The sequence below is a fragment of the Capricornis sumatraensis genome, chromosome 4 (assembly GCF_032405125.1).
Source record: "Capricornis sumatraensis isolate serow.1 chromosome 4, serow.2, whole genome shotgun sequence".
NCBI lineage: Eukaryota > Metazoa > Chordata > Mammalia > Artiodactyla > Bovidae > Capricornis > Capricornis sumatraensis.
The window spans coordinates 130,164,873-130,178,899 of record NC_091072.1 but is presented as its reverse complement, the minus strand read 5'-3'; the positions used below and the strand labels follow the sequence as shown (position 1 = coordinate 130,178,899).

Genomic DNA, 14,027 nt, shown 5'->3' with positions numbered 1-14,027 from the left:
CCCTTATATATATTTGGCAAATCTCTTTCTCTAAGACAGCTATCTGCCTGTACAATGGGAAAAAAAAATCACAGTTGCTGAACTCACTGGTTTGACAAAATTGACTAAGATAAACACAGGGTGGTTGGTACAAAGAAAACAGTGAAACACTATACATTCCTATTATTATTAATTATTGAATGCCATATTCTAAAGAGTGTCGACTGTTTGAAATCTTCCTTATCTGGGTTGCAAAGATCAGACTAAAGATAGGCTGTAAAATATATTCACACAAGACTTTCACAGTTGCTTCTTATATTCCACTGATAACCCTAGGGAAATCAGAATCTCAGATACACAAGAAGTGTGCTCTCTGAGTCTGAGTCCTGTCTCTCAAGTGTGCAAAGCATGCCAGTCACCGCCACAAAGCCTGATGATGGATCCTTGTAACAGCACAGCTAGCTCGTTTCCAAGACGTACACGTACATAGAGGGAAGGGTCTAGAAGTGGCAAGAGAGCTGGTTACAGAGCTTAGTACTTTATTAAGTGGAACACCATTATTGTAACTTGTGTTCTGTTGTCTTTTTACATGGTACATATTTTATGTTTGTACACAATACATACTCTGTGTTTGTACATACTTTGTACAAAGGTACTTAATGGTAGCTTTGCGATTATATTCCTTTTTCATATCTTACCTCCATTTTTAAAAGTTTTATTAACCCTTAGAATGTTATTTTCTTGCTTAGGGACATGCACCAAAAGATTAACTGTTTTACCTGGAGTCAGGCTAGATCTTTAAGAGCTAAGAAGAGACACTGAAGTAAACACTGCTTCTCTATATAATGATAACATTGTTTGCTCTGCTGCCACAGACTCAGCCTTGACTAAATAAGACACAAAATCCAGTCACTGCGTTCATTTACTTTATCATGTGATGTCAGTGTCACAGAGCCAGCCAAGGCTGCTCTACTTACATACACACCTCATCTTACTCACATGGATCATTCCTAAAAACGGTGTATGGGGAGAAACTTTGAAACCATTTTGCCTTTGTACAAAGAATATATATAACCAAAGAGACTGATTACAATTGTCAACCTAAGTTAGCTTTATATTTATTTCTCATTTCAAATAAGAAAGAACATTCTCTCCTTATCTAGCAGAATAGAGAAAAACATAAAATTAACTTTCTAGAACAAGAAATGGGGGGAAATGGCACACAGTGGTCAAAAATGGTAGCTAAATGAACTGCTACCATGAATTCAGTTTTAATGCTAGTATAAATTATGGCATCTCAGAATTTACAGGAGAAATAGAGAATTTAAATACATTTAATGCTTTTAAATTTATCTAATGCAGCATTAGTGTTCTAAGCATTTTGAATTCAGATTGTCATTTCTCAAAGAATCATTTCTCTTGTAACTGTCCCATGTCTTCTCATTAGATTTTCTATACTATACGATTTCTTTTTATTTTTAAGTTAACACCCCCCAAATCAAGGTATTTGTTGAAACTTTTAAAAGAGAAGCTATGTGAGCCTAATTGTCAAACTATGTGAGAAAAGGGAATTGCCATGAAAGTTCAATACTACCTTATATTATTTTTATGACTTTACTTTCTTAAGATCCAAATTAAGTGCTAATGGTTGTGCTTTTTAAAGAGACTGCTATACAAAGATTACTTTACCTTCTTAGGTACAATAGATCATTGTACCTAACTAACATAGCCAAGAGGAAGCATGGTTTAAGTATTATCTGAAATATTTTGAGGTCTCATTAGCAAGTTAGTTATTGAGTCTTGTAGATTTCATTCTAATTCTTAAAAATTCAGGCACCAGCACTGCAGAATTCTAATTTATTTTGGATTATCTGAAATAACTGTCCTTTGCAAGTATTAATATAAAATAAGAAATAATGACAAACTCATCACTATTATGACTTACATTAAGTTAATATAGTGATGCAAACATCAAAATTGCTTTCTAATTATGAAAAATGGTCTCTGTTTCTATTTCTCATTTTTAGCAGCCTCTATAAAAATATCAAATTTTGGAAATAAATATGAAGACAAAAACAATTAACTGAGTTAAAGCAATAGTAAAGAACTGAACGAAAATAGTAACAGAAGTTGTCAAATAGTTTAAAATGAAACTTTGTCATAGGCACACAAAGCGCTTGGACATCCACTAAAGCACTATGTCCCAGACACTTGGATTCACTGATAAGTACAATTTCAAAAACTAATTTGCAAATCAATATAAGGCTTTTTTGTTTGCCATGTTAGGATATTAAAAATGAAATGATCACTACTATCAACAGTGCATCATGAAAAGTTAGAAGAACATAATCCCTGAATAAACTGAAGAAATATATAGTTTTGTTAAAATCTAACTACACAGTCTTTGTTAAAAAAAAAGAAAAAATCAGTGAAAACTTTATCATAGAACCAGCTGATCTCTATACAGTGACTAGCCTAACTGCGGGAAGGTTTGGCAATCCCCCAAGAGGCAGTATATGTAACTAAGAAGGAAGTCCGTATCAGAGCACAATGGTGCTGATTCTCCGTTCTTGATAATGGCTCCTTTGAGATCCACGAGTAGATCCATTAAGAATGTTTTCTGACAGAAGTAAATTGAAAGAGAGAGGAAAAAGAGGAGCAAATAAAAAGGATCAAAGGAAGAAAAATGAGATAAAATTTATAAGAAACATCTGAGAAAAAGAATAAAGGTTGGTTCCTAAACTTTTATTTTTAACTTCCAAATACAAATTATCCCATCATGCAGGTATGAAGATGAGAAATGGAGTATTTCCTGCCATATGAATAAACAAGGATGCCACAGCCACTAGTGATTCTTGCCTTCCGAACATAAATTTCTGAGCCTAGAGGGCACCCAGGAAGGAGAACAATACCTGCAATCTGGCAGCCATTAAGCTGCAGCCGCTCCCTATGATGAACACTTAAGAGCAGGGGTGGGGTGGGGGTTAAAAATACAGGACATCGGCCCCAGAGAGCCGAGATGTATATGAAAGGAATGATTTCAGTGGGCGCAGACTCTTAACATCTTCCCATACCTAGAAAAGTGCTAAATTCCTTAACAGGAGATATCTGCTCTTCTTTAATTAACAGTAATCTTCTGACATTCAGATTAACTTTCCCCTTGATGCAAAACTTCTGTAAGTCTGACTCTTCCCCCTGTGTCTCATTGGAGCACTTCTCCCAGGGTTACTTGAGATGCTGTCTCTCAGGTTTGAAGTCCTAAAAATTTCTACCAAATAACTCTCAATGTTTAGATAGCGACTATTTTTTCAAATAGACAAGAATAATGAATGGGATAAAGATGAACACCTATCCCGTCCACAAAAATCAGGAGCACCATTCAAGTTTGTCTCCAGCACTGCTTCCTAGTATCCATGCTGTTTCTAGCATCCTAGTCAAATATTCCACCATTCTTTCCACTTCATTTCCATTTTCATTCAAAGTGGTTATCCAGATTAAAGAAATATTCAGAACACTAATAACTAAAGTAGTTGTTTTTATTCCTATTAAAACGAGGCATATATTTTACTAACGTTATATTTTATATAAGACCTTTTACCAGGCACTTTGTCTTGCGTATATATTTCCTCTTTTTTTCTTACTTAGTTATCTCTTCTGGGAATAAGATATTTAAGCAAAAACAAAACAATGCAAAATTATAAAATAAAGACTTTGCATTAATAGTAATGATCCAATGTGCATATATTTTTAATATCCTGGCATCTAGTAATTTTCTCATGGGACAGTTTCATATTAATATGTTTCTGATCCCCATAAATGAGTTATACTTCAACTGTGAATCTGCTTAGCACCATTTAGCCTGTATCAGGGTTCTAATATTTTATATTACAATCTGGTGACTTTTGTGCTCATCTTACCCCCATACTATACAAAAAGCCACATGAGGAAAAAGACTAATTCTTATTCATTTCTGCATCTCTGCTGATAGGTATCCATTGTATATATCTGAGTTGAATCTTTTCACAACACCCCTATTAAATGAGAGCAATTAAATTCCATTAGACCAGATCTTCTTAAGCAAACACATTTTGCCCCATTACCACAGCATTAGCAGTTCTTACTTATTCCCCTGTCACTGCATAGCACTCTGTGAAGAAGGTCACGGTAGATCCTCATTAAGAGTCCTGAACTCCTGTGGCTGATTCATGTTGATGTATGGCAAAAAACACTACAATATTGTAAAGTAATAAGCCTCCAATTAAAATAAATTAATTAATTAAAAAAAAGAGTCCTGAACTATCTGGCAATACACATAGTGCTTTTTGGTATGTAAGAATACATCCATTTCTCAAAGCCTGGTTAACTTTAAACTCAACAGTAGTACTTCAAATACTATGGACATCACATGAATCAAGGTTTTCTCCATCTCATATTAGATGCTCTCACACCTGGATGGAAAGTTGTGTAGTAATAGGACACAACCAGATCTATTGACCAACTTAATAGATGAGTTTGACAGATCCCAACTAATTGGTTTCCATATGTCCTCATTCCTTCTAGGAAAGGGCCTCTCAGGTGGCACTACTGGTACAAAAAAAAAAAAATCACCTCCCAACACAGGAGATGCAAGAGACACAGGATTGATCCCTGTGTTGGAAAGATCCTCTGGTGATGGAAATGGCAACCCACTCCAGTATTCTTGCTTGGAAAATCCCATGGACAGTGGAGCCTTGCAGGCTAAGTCCATGGGATTGTGGAGTCAGACAGAACTGAGCGCATGTGCGCGCACACGCACGCACACGCGCACACACACACACACACACACACACACACACACACACACACACACTCCTTCTAGCCTGAGGGTAATTTTCAGAAACAATGGAAATATAAAGATTGAACCACTTACATTCAAATACAAGCCTAGCATTTTATCTAAATAAATTCCTTTGTGTGGTATTTTCTGACAACACTTACAGAATAATGTTCAAAACAATGTAATTTCATTGTATGATAAACATCAATTTAGCATAAAAAACAAATACAAACTTGTCATCATTTTCACCTTGTTTCAAATGAATTGGCCTTGTTTAGATAAGCAAGCCTATCTCTTACAGAAGCAACAGTTATAGATAAAAGTGTGTGAAATCGGGTGTGTGTGTGTATAGATTTATACTGCCTACTCTCATAATTTTTTACTGCTACACTGCACATATGGCTTCCAAGCTTACTTTATCTGAATCTTTCTGAATCTATTCTCCATGGTATTAAACTAAGCACATTCCACATCATTCAAAAGTAATTACACTTTTGTTTAGAATGTAGGAGAATGCTCTTTCTAAACAATGAAATTGTCATTATTAGAACTGGCAAAATAATTGTACTAGTGTTAACAGCAGTATGCATTATACCATCACAATAACTTTATGCTAGTTTGATGCACAAAGGTAACCAGAAATTTAAAAGCTTATAAAAACCACCATATAAAAATAGGAATCTTTACCATACCATAATTAAGGTCCTATTCTGTGACTTATTTTTAAATAACACATGTAGTTTTCTCTTTTCCTTCTCAAGTTTTCTGAACAGTACTTCACACATAAAATTATCCTAGTCAAACATCGAAAATGCATTACTAACAACTGTCAGATTGTAAGCAAAATTTATACAAAGGGTATTTCAAGACACAGCTATCATATAGCAATTAAAATTATATTGGGTAAATAAAAGATCCCAAGAGTTGACAGTGAGCCTGAGCAAGTAAAAGTCTCTCTCTGTCATGGGCACTGAATGAATCCTTTCAGTGTATAAGTGTTAAAGGTTGCATTTCATACACTGGAGCTTTGCTATAATTTCATGCTTGGTTCTCAGTTATATGTTCTACCGCTATAGAAGATCAGCTTAAAAAAACACCTTTTTATTCTGCTGCTGGACTTCAGGAAGAAACCAATGCACACTGAATGTTACTTTATGATAACTAGTGTCTCTGCATGCTTAAATACATTAAGATACATCCAATTACTAAACCTAATCAGCACATCATATACTCAAAGTTCTTTAACAATTCCAGGAAAATCTTATTAATATAAGCAATTCACGAGATAAGAGAGTATATTATAGCATCATGCTTACAAATCCACTGGGTCTTTATATGTTCAAACAATTATATGCAAATATAGTATATACTTCATATAAAATTCAGTTATTTATTGAGAGAACAATTCAAATTAGTTTTCTAAAAACTGTATTCTTAAGTAACTGTATACTTTAAAAATCAATCTTGGGAAGGAAGCAGCAGTGTATCCCCACTCTGCAGTCGTACAAAACTGTTCACTCAACTCAAGAGGAACTTAAGTCAAAAGAGAGTTTGTCTGAGGTAAGAGAAAACATTTTATAGGGGAAAAAAAGACAATCGGTTATTCAGTAAGCACAGGTGGTCAAGCTTTCCATTTCACATCCCTTTTGACACCATAACAATCATCTAAGCAGCAGAAGTAGCATGTAACCAGATAAAATGAATACCAACATGGCCACCACCGAGTACCCTGGCTGCCTCTCACGCTGCTACTTGATTTCCCTTCAGACTTACTCTGTTTCCCTCTTGTGCTCATAAATAATCATGTTGACTGACATAAGGACATGTTCTGGATAGTCCTTTGCATTATGAAATAAGTCTACCTATGTCAGAACTATCATTAAAAATGAGCCAGAAATTATAGTGTCTCTTGCTTGTCTCTGAAAATCTGAAGTCACAGCCTCCAAACTCATGTCAAAAAAAACAAAACAAAAAAAACCAGGCAGAGGCGACAAGAAAGTTCGTCCTTCATAAACATAAAGCCCAGAACTGCCTTTCCACTCATGTCATAAACAGACTTGCCAACCTTGTCTTTTACCTTTTTGAAGATTATATGGGGATTCCTGACAAGATTATGAGAGCTTCAGAGAAGGACCAACAGAATCAGTCTTTTTTATATTTATAATTATGTATCTCAATCTTATATTGACTAGAAACCTGACAGTATTTTATACCTATGTGATATTATTATAATTATATATAATATTATTATAGTATAATATTATTCTGAACAGTAAGTAAAACTCTCCAAGAACAGGACTTGTAGTATTTGTAACAGTTATAAATGTTCGGGGAGTTAGTCTTTAGTTAGCCATTTAGCTGATTTCTTCAAAATATCAAGGCAAAAAACCACAACTTCAGAAAGGAAGAATTCCATCTTTATCTGACCCATTTCAAACCTTAACACTTGCATACCTGGAATATGAACACAGGACCCTAATTCCCCAAATTCAATATATGGCAGCAGTCATGAGGCGTACAGAACTTCTATCTCAGGAAATACTTTCCAACCTACATTTTATACTGAAAGCATTTCTCTATAACCTCAAAGTGGCATTAAAGGGATTACTCAGAAGTTTTACTTTGTCTCTAAACTATGTAGGCAAAACAAAATGTAGACCTCTCAACATCTCTCTTTTTTATTAAAGAATGGAGTATAAATGTCACATATAAACCAGCAATGAAATCTGGTAACCTGTTTTTTGGTTTCCTTAAATTCAACTCTATGATATAAAGATAATGAAACATTCCCTCTGTTTTCAAAGATACTGAATAGGAAAAAAATAATGTATGTTACTATTGAAATAAAAGGACTTACATGAATATGACAGTGGCCTAGTATTCAGAAAAAAATAAAGAATTTTGTGTTGAATAACAATTCTATGAATGTATTTAATCATTTTGATAACTGGGTAAAATTATATCTTAATCAGCTTAACAGCTAAATATATCATGGCTATTATAGCATACTTTCTGTACTACATTAGTATATTCTACTTTAGCTCTAAAATTTTTAGAAAATCAGCATATTCACCATGAATAATGGCTTAACATCTTTGCTCAAAACATATTTCCTATTTAATCATCCATATAAAATTTGCTGTTTAATCAGTACTCATAAATTGAGTATCTATTATATGCTGGGTATCAGAAATACAACTATATATAACATGTGTGTATATATATATATATATATAACTGTGCCTTCAAGGGGGAGAAGGCAATGGCAACCCACTCCAGTACTCTTGCTTGGGAAATCCCATGAGCAGAGTAGCCTGGTAGGCTGCAGTCCATGGGGTTGCTAAGAGTCGGACATGACTGAGCGACTTCACTTTCCCTTTTCACTTTCGTGCATTGGAGAAGGAAATGGCAACCTACTCCAGTGTTCTTGCCTGGAGAATCCCAGGGACAGGGGAGCCTGGTGGGCTGCCATCTATGGGGTCACACAGAGTGGGACACGACTGAAGTGACTTAGCAGCAGCAGCAGTGCCTTCAAGGAGAAGTACAGTGCATACAAAGGCAGACATGTAGATACATAATTTATAACACAGACCATGAGAAAAGATATAAACATGTACCATGGATAAAGAACAGCAACCATTCTGCCTTGGGAAGTCAGGGAAAGCATCTAAAAAGAAGCAATTTTTAATTCAGTCTTGTGGGAGAAACACAATTTACCAGGAAAGTAAAATAAGAATTTTCCAGGTAGAAAGAATAAGTTTGTGTCATTAGAGGTCACCTGGTACGTTTATGAACATTCATGAAAACCTTCACAAGACTGAAGCACTGGGTCTTTGGCAGGATGTGGCCAAAGAGGAGACAAAAGGCATATTTTGGTGCCAGTCTATATAGAGCCTTTGTGCGAAGAGAGTTGTAGACTAAATCTCATAGGCAACAAGGACATACATTAGTTTCCAAAGTGGGATAAATAATCCAACTCTTTTCTCAGGGAATCAAGTCTAGTGGAAGTTGAAAGGAAGATGGGAAAAAGGAGAGGCTGGAAATTTGAGATCATATAATAGAAATCAAGAAATTTTTGAGGCAGGAACAAATTTAGAAACCAAGTAGACATATACAGTAAAAGAAAATATCAGTGTTGATGTTACTAAAATTAAGTTAAATCATTTGAATGCACACTGTATTAACATCAAGTACAGCAGAACTTAAACTTTGGGGGCTTCAGATCTACTTGAGAATCTGATTAAAACCATAACCCTACTCACATGTGTGCACACAGACCCTAGTTAAGAATTTCTCTCCTGGGTAAAGTTGCTTGAGGAAAGGAGTCATACCTTATGAAAATTATTTCCATAGTGCACAACAAAAACTTGGTACAAAGAAGGTAGTTCATAGGTTTTACTTAGTTAGACTGTATTCTCCATTACAAACTGGATTCCATTTTCATTAACATCCTGCACTGTAGCATCCACTTGCGCCAACTACAGTATGTGTTAACAATTTAACATACTTTTCTCGTATCCATCCTTGAGTGTACTTAAGATAGTTTCCCTTTTCTTCTAGCAATAATTATTTATAGTCACTCCTTTAAATTTGTGTGTTTATGTTTACAGAAGTATTACAGGAAAACCAAACCAAGAAGCACTCCCCACATGAAATTCCCTGAAAGAAGGCAATGGTCAACATATTGAGAGGGAGAAAAGCATGAGCACTGACGCAATGTCAAACGGGGAGTCTGATCTCTCTACCCTGTTGAGCTGCTTGCTGTCATTTTCCCCCTTTCTTTTTCTAGTTTTAACCTTTGTGAAGGAGGCCAAGAAGTTATATCATTGCACATTACTAACATGACCTCATAGTAGAGGGGAAAGAAGGAGGACTTCTGGATAGTATGATTTAACTTGACAAATAAGAGATAATCAGAATATTAAATGTGTGTGCATTATTGTGAAGAGCTTGTAAAATTTAAAAGCATCAAATCCAAAGCCAGACCATCTGGGTAAACTCTGGTTCTCCAACTTACTAGCTGTGTTCTGGAGCAAACTATTTAGACTCACTGTGCCTCAGTTTCCCCCTCACCTGTAAAATGGGATTAATGATAACACCTCATTGAATTATTGTGATGGCTAAATGAGTTAATATATATCATGTGCTTGAAACAACACACCTGTAAGAGTACTATATAAGGGTTAGCTAAAACATTCTTCTTGGTAAGAAAATTTTGGCACACAGTCAAAAATGCTCACAAAAATTCTGCCTTTGAGGCTTAAAATTTGAATGGAAGTATTTAAATCTAATGTGAATTATCAAAGGACAGTGTTTATTTCACAGATATTAGAAGATAATCTGATTCTTCTTGTTGGTTTAATTCTATTTCCAGTAATTCAATGACATAAACAAGTAGGTGTATTTCGGTACCAAACACATTTATGATGTGTAATCATTTCCTAGAGAAGTCCCACCATCCTGCAATAAATAAATAAATAAATATTTAACAGAATCAGAGCCTTTTTTTTAAAGATATGAGAATGTATGAAGAAATATTTTTGTTGGTGTGACCTGGTTCAAACTAACAGCACTGGCATCCTTGAAGGAGAAGAATAGGGGCCACAAAAAATGTGACACCCACCCAAGAAGTCATGTTGAAAAGGCAAGGGTGGCTTGACTGGCAGCTAAGTGCCAGGCTACCTTGCCAGCATGCTGTTTCTGTGCATTTAAGTTCCTAAGAAGAACCTAAAGGCCTTATTTATTTGTGTGTGGGTCTTCTGTTTAAGCTTCAGCCAAAGATACTATGCTGTCTTCTCCCTCTCATCTGTGAAATCATGGCTTCCTAATCTTCTGTGGTGATCCAGCCCCCAGGAGCAGGGGCCAGATAAATTATCCAGAGCTTCAAATTCTAGAATAGGATGTACAAGGGAATTACTGAATTATCAAAGCAACAGAGTGAATGGAACTGAGTTAGGAATTAGTGCAGTTACATCAGAAATGTATTGTCTCTATGAAACATGCACTTCTGTAATATTCCCAATACTGTAAGAAATATTGGAACCCAATCTGAGGGAAGCAAAAGTTGAAAAAAAAAAAAAACAAACCAACCCTGATTTATCATGGTGGAAATGCTCAAACAATGCTATAGCTCTTTCTGGAAAAATTATTAGAGTTTTATTACTCTTTATTAGAAATATATCTCTTTATTAGAAATATAAAGATATCTAACTTTCTTGAGAACTAACTTTAAATGTGTTAATATTATTCTTAGATTATGTTTTTCCACTAATTAAGTTGGGAGTGTCTCAAAAGCAGAATTCTTGAAAAACAAAAACAAAACAAAAACAGTTTAAGTATACTCCCTGCTGGAATCAATGTACTTATAAAGAATTCTAAGATGTTAGGAGTGAATCTTGTGTGTGACTATTAAGTAGATGATAATTACGAACCATAGGACTGAAGCCAGACTACTAGAGGAGCAGATTGGTCACAAAGTGAGTGTAGGCACAATAGACCATGAGAAACCTACCATTGTGTTGTGCTGAGAAGTGGGAGTCCTATGGCCACAAGTCTCTTGCGTCAGCAGAGAAACTGGCTGAAATTCCTCAGAGTGAGGCTTGTTGGGAAAACTCACATGCAAGGGAAGGTGAAAGGCTGGGAGCCCGTCACTCTCCTCTTCTTCCACTTTCTGTCTGCTTGTCACCATGGCTACCTCTCCATCTGCTTCCCCATACGGAGAGGCTGGTCGCTTGGAAGACATCCTGGAAGGAACAAAAGAGGAGAAAATAATGAAACCTCCACATAAATCCTTAATGCCGTCATTGTGTGGTTAGGGGCCATTGTAACAGAAATGCCTTTTTGTGCTGGCAGAGAGCAGGAAACCATCCAAATACCACTGCAAAGCACACACAATCAGAAACAATGGCCAAGCAGGTAGCAACAGAACAGTGCTTGTTTGTTGTGAGAATAATACACTAATATAGCACTCTCTTGTATTCTGGCTTCTTAAACAAGAGAATTCACCTAAGAACACTGCATAATGAAAGACCATTCCATTTTAAAGGAAAGAAAAATACCCATCTCATTTTACACGTTGATAGACCTTATTGAAGACAGAACATCCATGAATAGCAAATCCTGTTGGCAGTTAAAGGAAGGGAAATAACTAAAAATTTTTTCACCAAAAAATAAACAAAGTAAATGAATGACCGTCATTAAAAAAATTGCATTAAAAGTAAGATTATTGTAAAATGTAGGAATATTGGTTATTGGCAAACCTCAGGTCACAGAACAAAAAGTTTGATATTTGTTTAAAGCTTATTAAGAATTGAAGAAATTCTACAATCACTGTTAATCCTCAAATATTTAAGGACTTTTCTCTCTCATATCCCCAAATCACCCAATTTTGGCTTTTAGTTCTAATATAAAATTTGCAGGTAGTTAAAAAAATGATAAGAATAGAAAAATCTTTCAATTTTATTTCCACAGTTTCATGAAATATTTAGCTGTAGATTCTCAGACTTATTTCTTCCTTAGAATACCTAAGCAAAGAAAAAATAAATTAAATAAGCATGTTTTGTTTTGACAAGCTAATGCCTATATGACAATACACTTAAGATTTTTTTTTGTACTTGAGTCTGATTGAGAATGTTATCAGAGGTTAAAAATAAATGGCAAATATGTTTAGTGAAACATAAGACATATTTTCTTTTCATTAAATTTTTCATGGAAGCAGAATAGAGTTAAATTTTTTAATCAAAAAAATGTCTGGTATTTACAACTTGATTTGACCTTGAAAAACACTCTAATTTTTGTTCAACAAAGAGTGTTTACAAAATCATCCATTCTTATTCTATACCACTGATATAGGAGACAAGAAAGTGTGAACTACCTACCACATCACTTCATTCATATATATCACTGATTTTTAAAGTTAAAATGTACTACCAAATGAGAGGGCTCTAATCTCTGTTGAGTGATGCTATTCTTAGTGTTAGAAGTTTTGAAAGACAAATGTATTTAAATGCTGGATATATCCTGTGAAGATAAAATAGCAGAGTAGAAAAAAATAAAGGCTGTGGAATCAGACAAACACAAAATAAAACACTGATTCTGCTACTTACTAGCTGTGAGACTTACTTTAATCTCTATTTCAGTTTACTCATCTTTAAAGTGAGATGCAATATCTACCTGTAATACTTTGAGAATGAACTATGTTCCACATGAAAAATGACTTACAGAGCATTTTGCTCAGAGTAGACACTCAATAAAAAATACTGCTGTTTATTTCACTACCTTTAAAACTACAGTGTGACCCACCACCATTAAAAACACAAAAACAACAGCAGCAACAACAACTCAAAAATGACAATGCAGATTGCATTCTAAGAGTTAAACTGTAAAATCAACATTGGATACACAGTCTCCAATAGAGAAATGTTCCCTGGTTAGTCATACTTGACAATAAACTGATCAAATGAGTTATCAAGTGTTAAAGAAAAAATGTTATTAGCAGAAGTCTTGATCAGCAGAAGAACATAGAAAAGAAAGGGAATAGTAGTGGTTGCCAAGCACTGTTTAAAAACAGAAACAGACTGGGCCAGTGCATTTCAGGGATCTTTAACCATTTCTGATCTCATTACTAAGGTTTACCCCAAGTATACTCTAAGTATGCAGAAAGAGCAAGGGCCTGGGATTAACAGAAAAGACTGAGTCTCATGACCCAGAGGGATGTTGTGGGGAGGGAGGTGGGAGGGGGGTTCATGTTTGGGATCGCATGTACACCCGTGGTGGATTCATGTCAATGTATGGCAAAACCAATACAGTATTGTAAAGTAAAATAAAGTAAAAATAAAAATTAAAAAAAAAAAAAAAGAAGTGGTGAAGTGAAAGTCATTCAGTCGTATCTGACTCTGTGACCCCATGGACTATACAATCCATGGAATTCTCCAGGCCAGAATACTGGAGTGGGTAGCCTTTCCCTTCTCCAAGGATCTTCCCAACCAAGGGATCAAACCCAGGTCTCCCGCATTGCAGGCAGATTCTTTACCAGCTAAGCCACAAGGGAAGCACAAGAATACCGGAGTGGGTAGTCTATCCCTTCTCATCTAGGAATCAAACCCGTTTTTCCTGCATTGCAGGTGGATTCTTTACCACCTGAGCTATCAGGGAAGCTCTTAGTCTCATTGGCAACACTTTATCTATCCCCAAATTGACAGATTAAACTTTATATGATAACTCAACACTAGAG

General features: G+C 35.3%; 1 protein-coding gene across 1 annotated transcript in view; it reads right to left on the bottom strand.

Annotated features, from left to right (window-relative positions):
- The window catches only part of SOX5 (SRY-box transcription factor 5), an 837,625-nt gene that overhangs the window by 396,720 nt on the left and 426,878 nt on the right, over positions 1 to 14,027 (bottom strand). Inside the window, exon 4 of the mRNA XM_068970546.1 lies at positions 11,307 to 11,538. Coding sequence (XP_068826647.1) covers positions 11,307 to 11,537 — 231 coding nt within the window. The 5' untranslated portion in view covers position 11,538. The remainder of the gene's footprint in view (positions 1 to 11,306; positions 11,539 to 14,027) is intronic.